General features: G+C 49.3%; 1 protein-coding gene across 1 annotated transcript in view; it reads right to left on the bottom strand.

Annotated features, from left to right (window-relative positions):
• Positions 1-2,967, bottom strand: part of CTSC (cathepsin C) — a 43,132-nt gene extending 40,165 nt beyond the window's left edge. Inside the window, exons 1-2 of the mRNA XM_055141642.1 lie at positions 2,719-2,967; positions 1,026-1,171 (exon numbers count right to left, since the gene is read on the bottom strand). Coding sequence (XP_054997617.1) covers positions 1,026-1,171; positions 2,719-2,890 — 318 coding nt within the window. The 5' untranslated portion in view covers positions 2,891-2,967. The remainder of the gene's footprint in view (positions 1-1,025; positions 1,172-2,718) is intronic.
• Positions 2,968-9,671: the final 6,704 nt, after the last annotated feature.

The raw sequence follows: 9,671 nt of genomic DNA on the forward strand, positions 1-9,671 counted from the left end.
ACAACAAAGACAAACTTAAAAATCCATATACTGTTATGACATGAAAAGGAAAAACAACACAAATGAAAACAAAAACAAGCAAGCAGGGGCCAGGGATCCATCTCAGTGGCATAGTGCATGCGGAGCACAGGAGCCCTGCATCCGATTCCTGCGATGCCTCCCCCCAGGAGCCACGATGCATGCATATTAGAGTATTTACTAACTGGCAAGCACGGGCTTCAGAAGAAAACTGACTGCTTGGCACCATGAGCAAGTCTGAACAGACAGCCTCCGAACAGCGTTTAAGAACCTGGCCAACACAAATGAGAAGTGATTGTTTCTGCAACCACTGATTTCATATTAAAGAGGAATTCTCATAGACTAAGTAATTAGAACTCCAAGAATTATAACTAGCTTAGACATTACACTGTATGTATAAATCAAATCCGAGCCCAATTGAGGATCACAATAAATTTAGAAGTTAGTCTTTTGTTGGTACTTTCTCTTTCATCAGCTTTAACCTTCCTCCACTTTCCCACAAATCCCCAAATTGGCTAACTCTTAGCAGATGTTTCAAAGACTGTAAACAATACCCTATTAAAAAGTCTGTCTTTATACCCTATTTTTTAATGAGAAACAGCTAGTCAGGACTTGAGAATACCATTTAAGATTCTGCTAACAGGAAAAAGTCTAATCACAAACTGTGCTAAACTTTCCTACTCTACAGTGTATCTGCAAGGGAAGCTCAATGTTCAAAAAAGGCTGGTTTCAGTCATACTTACAAAAGCTACAAAATCCGAATTTAAATACCGATGGACTATACATATTCAAACATAGAGCAGGATTTTTTTTTTTAAACCTACTGAAGACTTAAGTTTAAATAAAGAGACAAAAGCAAATCACACTATTCGATTTCTCTGAGGAAAACTGGTGTCAATTCTAGTTATTTTCTAAATCTAAAATTAAAATTATCAGGGTACTCTGATTAGAAGCAGTTTCAGGTATCAAATTCCCCAAAATATAATGCATTTGTCACCAAGACTAACCTTAAAAAAGGCAAACCACTTGTAGTCATTCAGCACAATCTCAAAACCTTGATTGTAGATGATGGTGAAATGGCCAGAATTACCAAACTCATCATATGCTGTGTCCAGTTTCTTAAGGTGCACTACTACTTTTTTTTCTGGTGGTCCTAAAGAAGAAAAAATGCGCAAATAAGGGAGAGTTATTTGGACTTAAATGGAAGAGAGCATTTATTCTCACTATTTCTAAGCTGCTTCTTTTGAGTGCTACAGGTCTGGAGTGGAGGTTCCCGTGCACGACAGGTGGCCGCCTCTGCGTGCTGCCCAGGCTCGGGCACGTCTCTGCGGCGGGTCCAAGTCAGACTGCCACGCAGCTCACCTTCCTAAAGCGCCTGGGCCGAGAAACGCAGCACGCACGGCGAGGATGGGAGCTGAAAAGGGAAATCTTGAAACAAAATATATACATATATATGTATATATAAGGCCCGCTATCAGAACATGTAGAAGACAAGGGCAACCACCCACCGGACGGGAAGCGCTGTGCCATCCCGGGGCCTGAGTCCAGGAGCCTAAATTCTACGCCCTCCTGAGCACGGAGGGTCCAGGGCGCCAACAAAAGAGGCCTCGTTGGCTGTCCCAGCCCACGTCCCTTTCAGCAGGGCTCCTGCTCTTCTCCCCTCCGGTGAGGCCTGTCGCCCCCTCTCTGGGACACTCGTTCCCGTGTCACCCCCAGGTGGTGCACAGCTGGCCAGGCACGGGTCAGTTGCCCAGCACCCATGGTCCCCGGCCGCAGGGGTGACCCCTGAGCACAGAGGCAGGATGAGACCTGAGCACCGCCGAGCGGGGCCCCAAACAATCGAAACGAAAACAAGAAAAGTACTTTGCTTAATTAAAAGAGAAGACGGCCCGTCTGCTGCGGGCCCAGCTGGGGACATCTCTGCGCGGTTCGCGCACCCCAAATAGCTGCTCCCACTGTCCCACTGGCGTCGGGAAAGGACAGTCACAAGTGACAGTACCAGCTCCGATTTCCCTCCCACCGTCACCCCCCAAACCCAGCCTTTCGGAGGGGGAGGCTTGGGGGCCCGGGCCTGGCACGCGCGCGGGCACTGGGTTACGAGAGCGGTCTGCTGACGCGGAAACTGCAGCTGCAAGTGCCACCTGGCACCGGCGAGGGCCCGGGCAGGGGAGGGCTCCGGAGGGGCAGGGCGGGCAGGGCGGGCAGGGCGGGCTGTCCGCTCCGGCACCGGGCCTGTACTGCGCCGGTCTCCGCTCCCGACGGTCCAAAGGCAACGAAAGTTTCACTGAAAACCCAGCTGGCCGCCAACCAGAGGGCCCCTGGCGGCGCGGAGCCCCTCCCGGAGCCCCTCTCGGAACCCCTCCCGGAGCCCCTCCCGGAGCCCCTCTCGGAGCCCCTCCCGGAGCCCCTCTCGGAACCCCTCCCGGAGCCCCTCCCGGAGCCCCTCTCGGAGCCCCTCTCGGAGCCCCTCTCGGAACCCCTCCCGGAACCCCTCCCGGAGCCCCTCTCGGAACCCCTCCCGGAGCCCCTCCCGGAGCCCCTCCCGGAGCCCCTCCCGGAGCAGCGCGCGGGCCGGGCCAGGGGCCGCCCGGTGAGAGCGGCTGTAAGGCCCACTCCCAACTCTTCCGAACGAGCACCCCGAGCCCGCGCACCGTGACGGGCCGAAAGTCCCGGGAAGGCGGCGGCCCGGCCCGGGCTTACCCATCGCCGAGCAGTTGGCCAGGCGCTGCCCGCGCGGGGCGCCCACCTGCAGCAGCCAGGTGCCCAGCAGGTCGGGGTACGAGCAGTTGGCGGGCGTGTCGCCGCGCGCGAGGCCCGCGCCGCACAGCAGGCACAGGAGCAGGACGAGGTGCGCGGCCGGCCGGGTGTCCATGGCGGGAGAGCAGCCGGGCCAGAGCCTGGACGGGCCGAACCCGCGCCGCCGCGCGCTCTCAAATAGCCGCGGGCCGGAAGGCGCGGGGAGGGGCCTGCGAGACCCGCCCCGCCCTGATGGGCCCGGCCACGCCCCCGCTCCGACGCCGCGGCCGGCCCCGCCCCTGCCCCGACGGCTCGGACAGCTCCTCCCAGCCCCGACGGCCACGCCCCAGCTCCGCCTGTCCGGGCCCCGCCCCGACGTCTCTGTCTCGCCCCGACGGCCCCGCCCCGCCATCCCGCCCCCTCCCCGAAGGCCCCGCCCCTCCTGTCCCGCCCCCGCCTCGTCCCGCCTCGCCCCGCCCCGCCGGCCCAGGCTGCGCGGACGGCCACAGGTGCGACAGGTTGGAGACCTCCCCCTGCACCGCCCCTACGAGGCGCGCAGGCCGGGCCCGGGGTGGGCGCGGGGAGAGGGAAAGGGCTTTGCTCACAGTCCCCGTCTCCGCCGCGCGAAGACCAGGCGCCTGTGCCGATCTGGGGCCGCCCGGGGGCCGCCCCGCATGCCCCCGCCTGCCGTCCCGAGCCCAGACGGCTACGCCCGGGCCTGCCCTGGCTGCCTCCCCGCGGCCCGGCGCTCGCGGCCTGGCGGGGGCTTCCCCGCAGCCCCAGCGGGGTCTCCTCCTTCAGAGCCCCCTTTCCTTCCGAAATACCTGGGTACGAGCGTAGGCTTCGCTGCGACACCGAGCGCGGCTCGGCTCAGTCTCAAGTGCTCCCTCTCCGATCGCACGTTCTAGGGACCCAGGGCAGAAATGGGCCCTTGGCCTGAGCAGGGCAGTGGGCCCAGAACGTGGGCCCCGGAGTGAGACCCCGCACGCGCTCCTGAGCGACTAACCAGACTAGCCTGGTGCAGAGCTGCCTGCGTCCGTTCCCCGAGACTTGCCCCAGGCCCGCGAGGGAGGCCAGAGAGCAGGGGCCATCCGAGGGCGGCCACCAGGCCCAGGCAGAGGTGGGAAAGAGAAGGGGGCCAGGGCTGGGGCTCTGGGAACATGAGAAGAGAGACAGGCGCAGGCGGGCCACCCTGGCCACCGAGAGGGACACGCCGGCAGTCGCGGGGTAGGGCAGAGGCCCCAGGCTGCGGCAGGAGCAGGAGCAAGCAGACTAAGTAAGGGATGGAGGGATGGAGCCGCGGGCAGCGAGCGAGCAGGACAGCAGCGGCAGACGGGAGAGAGCGCTGCCCAGGCCGCTGCTACCGCATCGGGTGCTCGGGGCTGCTGCCCACCCGTGCGTGGTCAGAGCCGGACCCCTGCGGGAGCAGGACCAGCCTGAGGTTCTCCCAGAGCGAAGGGAACTGCATGGAGAAGCTGCGAGGTGCTCGCCGCCACTGAGATGCTTAGACCGTTGGACCAGGCCTGACTCCCCCGTGGTGCTTGGACTCCGGGGGCCCCAGGAAAGACTGACCGCTGCAGAAGCAGGGAAGAGGGGCAGACACACTCGAGCCGCCGCCCCCGTGGCGTGGGTGGAGACCCCCACGCGTAGCAGTCAGGCGCGTTGGAGCGGTGGCTCTGGGTTGAGGTCCTGGGAGAGAAGGGCTGGTCTCGCACGGGCCTTGCCCAGAGAAACAGCCCCAGGCACCGTCCACCCGCCAGTCCAGGTTGCCAGCTGGAACTGTTTCCACACTGCCCATTTGAGTCCAGTGTCACCCTCACGGGCTGGAGCGATAGCACAGCGGGTGGGGCATTTGCCTTGCACACAGCCAACCCAGGTTGGATTCCTCCATCCCTCTCGGAGAGCCCCACAAGCTACCGAGAGTATCCCGCCCACAGGCAGAGCCTGGCAAGCTACCCGTGGTGTACTCAGTATGCTAAAAACAGTAACAACAACTCTCACAATGAAGACGTTACTGGTGCCTGCTCGAGCAAATCGATGAACAATGGGATGATAGTGACTGTGACAATGACTGTGACCCACACGTGCTCTGGGTTTTTTTCATGCACTCTGTTAAGCTGCCAAATCCTGTGCCAACACCAAATGCGAGTGATGGAGAGAAAGGGAGAGGGACGGAAAGAGGGAGGGAAGGATGGAATGAGGAGAAAAGAAAGTGGAGAGGAGATGAGGGGAGAGAAGAGAAGAGAGATGAGGGGAGGGGGGAGGGGAAAGACAGACTGAAAAGGAAAGAAAGCTTTCGCTGTGTGCTTTTCTTGCTTTTTAAGACCTTGTCCAGTTTATATTTGGCAAAAGGAGTGAACCATCAGAACTGAAAAGTTCTGGAAGGAAGTTACTGGAAGGAAGTGTAAGGGTAAGGCTGCAGCCACCACCCTGTAAAGGGCTTTACAACCACTTCATGGTAATTAAAAACTGGCATCATATCATCAACAAGCTACTTGGACACTGACAAAACATTGTCATTGTCTGGAATGTGTTGTCACTGGTTGTTAAACTTTAAAACGTTAAGTAGTTAAATTGTAAAACTTTTACAAGCTCATCAATATTCAAGATCCAGTGAGGCTGTACATATCTCTGATGGGCTTCAGCTACTTACACAATGTGTTGTAAGGAGCGTTTGAGGCAGTTACTCAGTGAGTGGGAAGTAGACCAGGACCTAGAGGTCTTCCACTACAGCAGATACATATTGAAGCATGTATGCCCAGAGATTTGGAGTCTTGTAAATGTCCTATTGCTGGGTAGTGAGATTCAGGAGTAAATCTCAAAGAGTTTTATTTTCAGTTTAGTTTACTAAAATAATCTCAATTTACTAAATGTGCCACTAATCTGATAACTTCCAAATTATACACTCAATAGTCTTTTCATTTGGAAAGGAAAATTAGTGACTAAAATTTAATGAAACTAAAATTGTATTTTATGAGAGTATTTTAGAGACCTTTTACTACTCTAAAATGTAATTCATACAAATAAGTTACACACTTAATTTTTAAAATAAACAAAATGTAACAAAATAAAAGAAATTATAAATATTTAAATAAAATGCCAATAGTCCATCATCTAAAATGTTCAGGTGGAATCCGAGGATTGTTCATGATAGAAGAGCCCCCTTGGGCCAGGGCAATAGTACAGCAGGTAGGGCGTTTGCCTTGCACACGGCTGACCCGGGTTCAATGCCCAATATCCCATATACTACCTTGAGCATGGCCAGGAGTAATTCCTGAGTGCAGAGCCAGGAGTAATACCTGTGCATCGCTGGGTGTGAGCAAAGAAAAAAATAAAAGAGCTCCCTTGCAAGCATGAGACTAGTGAGATCCACTCATACGGAACTGCAGTTCTAGCTCGTCTGCACTTTGGGATTTTGTCATCACAGTGAAGTGGCATCACCACCAGATGTGACCCCAGGCAAGCACCACAACCAAGTCAAACATTGCAGCCAAGTGTCCATACCCCCCAGTCATCCCAGGAACAAGAGTAATGAAGGAAAGCAAAGAGAAAAACTAAAATGTTTAAAAATGAGATTTCTTAGAAATGGAAATCCCAGAGCTGCATGCTATACCTACTCAACCAGAAAGTGTCTGGACTGGTCCCAGTCTCATTTCAGGCAATGCTGCATCAGCTATAGTTTGAGCATCACCGCTTTCAAGTTAGCAAGAACACTGCCTGAGTTTAAAGCCTGGCTCTGCTGTTCGCCAGCTTTCTCTTCATTGAGAAGTTTCTTTTTGTGATTTGATTTTCTCACTTATAAAATGTGTACATTTGTTGCCTGCTCTAGATTATGATTTCAGGAGACAAAATAGTTATTAGTGATATATGTGGTATTTGGCTACATTTATTGTGCAGGAAATGTAAAAACTTTTCCTTATTAATTAGATTGAGGTTTTATAATCCTGTTCTCCATTACTGTAGCACTTGGCCTCTAGTCCTAGTACACAGATCCCTCTTATATTTGTTGAATGAAAAATATTATGAATATTTATTTTATGTATTTGTCAAGAACATCATAATTTTTGTGTTTCCTCTTTTGTAGAATCACTCTTCTGGAATGCAAATCACAACAAAGATCTCAGAAGTAGTGAAAAAAAAAAACTTGGCAATCCCTGAAGAATGCGATTGGTTAACATAGGCATTCTCATTATTGATAGACACAGTAATGATGTAATACTTTTTTTTACTATTTTACATGTTACTAAGATAATTGTGGATAGATTAACTCTTTTAACTTTTATTTTATCTAAAATAAAGCTGAGATTCAGAGAAATTATTAGGGATTAATTATTAGCAAATTATTAGCCTTGAAGGAGAAAGTTGACAGGGCAGAAAGTTAGAAAGAGAAAACATCAGGCTGCAATATGGTTCTGAGATCTCAAAGGGAGCCTGGAAGGAGGTTTGGGAGAACAATGACTGAGGACCTTATTGCACCAGGGAACTCTGGTGTAATGACTCCCATTAACAAGTGAGGCTGGAGCAGAAGCAACCGGGCCCAGGATCGATGTACTTTATGCTACAGACCCGGAAAACTGAGGTGGGTCTTGAGATGATAGAGTCCATCTCAGTCCATTATGAGCCTGCTCTCACCCTGTGAATGTTTTATTTAAGGATCATGATATTCCCAGTGTTGGAAAGCTGAGTACTGACCAATAGCTGGCCTGTACAGCACCTTGAAAAGACCTCCCAAAGAGTCTGCACTCTCCCACAGAAGTGGCCAGTGTTCTCTCTGGCCTTGGGTCAGGTCCTCAAGCCCCCTAGCTTTGTTCTCTCCTCAGAACCTGTTCTTTAATGACTTTTCTGCCCAAAATATGCACCCAGTTTTCAGAAGACTGCTGAATTCTCCTGTCATTCAATTTTATTATCATGTTTATTTCTGCGAAGCACATTAATTGCTGCTCTACTGCAACTTCTCGGAAAGCCTGGCAAGCTCCCTGTGACGTATTCAATATGCCAAAAACAATAACGTGCTGTTTATTAAAAAAAAAAGCATAGTAACATATGTGATACTTGTGAATATACCAAAAATGTTTATGATTTATTCTTCAAAATCATGCATTTTATGCTATGTGGGCTGTACCTAACAACATTGTAGAGAAAGATGGTGAAGTAAATGTCTTCCAGGTCAAAAAGAAAAAAGTCTCGCAATGGAGATGTTACTGGTGCCTGCTGGAGCAAATCGATGAACAACGGGATGACAGTGATACTGCAACTTAAACTCCGTGAGGTTTGGTCCTTGCCTCTCTTTCACTGACCTGGCTCAATATTTGGACATAGACAGACATAGTAGGTGCTCAATATTTATTAAAAGTTGACTGAGTACAGTGGCATCAGAACCAGTAACTTTGTCTATAGAACTGAGTTTACATGAACAGGGGTGGCTGTGAGAGTGGCATTTAGAAAACTGATGGGGTGGGGGGAAGCAGGCATTCTGGTGGGGGGTGTAGCATTGGAACAATGCATGCACGAATGAAAATTATAATTGACAGTATTGGAAATCATTGCACGTAATCAAAATGGTAGAAATAAAGTTTATGTTCTCCTTCTCCCTCGCCCCCCACCCCCCACCCCCTGCCACTACAGAGTTCTTAACACTCCTTTCTCTCTATCTTTAACATTTCACATCTCATCATAAAGGAAAACTTTATCTTAACCGGCATAAGGAAACTTTAAGTTAATATACCTTTGTATATTAGCTGGGAACTTGACCCTGGACCAATTCATAGTTGGCTGAAGTCAATTATAAACTTATGTTGGAATAAAATTGTGTTTTGGCATTTTCCTTTCAAAGCTCTATGGTTTAGTTTTACTTCTCTTTTTATATCATATAATGCTGAGAGATAAACCTGAGGTCAAACGAGTGAATTTTAAAATAGCAAATTCGTTTTCTTGGCAGAAAGAGAGAAAATCTAGACTCGATAATTATTTTTAAAGGTCAAGACTATCAGTTTCTCCAAGTTGAGATGGTGTTTGCCAGTTGAGATATTCTTTTCAAAGAAACAGATTACTTATCCAAGTAATGCTATTGGGGAATGCTGAAAATATTTATTTTAATAATTTAAGTATATGTTATTATTATATATTGATTAAAATATCAAACTGGCATATGAATTCATTTTTTGTTGTTGTTTTTATATGCTATGTTGTCAATCAAAGCCAGGACCTTATATATAGAAAGCAAATGTCATACTGTCAAGTCACATGCCTGGTCCCTGTCATGTTTTTGAAATAACATTTAGTACTTTTAGAATTTAAAATAGCTCAATACATAAATAGCATGGTAAGGAAGCTTAGACATAAATAAGCTCATTACTGAATGCATAAATGAATAACATACGATTATCATTATAGTAACAGAACTGCCAGAAATAAAGACCAAAGTCTTATTGTCATTTAAATTTGTTCCTCTTCTTCTCTTTATACCTTCCACTTTACTACATTTATTAGTGTTTTATAATATGAGATATAAAATCAAATGAATTTTACTTAAAATTCCTGAAACACAATTATATTTTGCCATGTTAGTTTTCCCTTTTCCTTTCATTTACTATCTCTCCATTTCCCTCATATCTATAAACTTCCTGATGCACCTTTCAATTATTTTACCAAACTTATTCAGACATTATTCAGCCTTTTTAAAGAAGCAATGTACATAATGATTGAGGATGCAGCTTCTAGAGCCAGAAGGCATGGTTTGAATTTTGGCACCAACTCTGTATGTACACAACCAAAGAGCAGTTACTTATTTTCTCTGATTCAGTTTCCTCATCAGCAAAACTACTATAATAATATGAGGGCTTGAATGGGTTTCTACATTAAAAGCTGGTAGAATAGTGGATAAGGTGCTTGCCTTGCACACCACCAACCCAGGTTCA

Source organism: Sorex araneus, chromosome 1 (genome assembly GCF_027595985.1).
Source record: "Sorex araneus isolate mSorAra2 chromosome 1, mSorAra2.pri, whole genome shotgun sequence".
Classification (NCBI taxonomy): domain Eukaryota; kingdom Metazoa; phylum Chordata; class Mammalia; order Eulipotyphla; family Soricidae; genus Sorex; species Sorex araneus.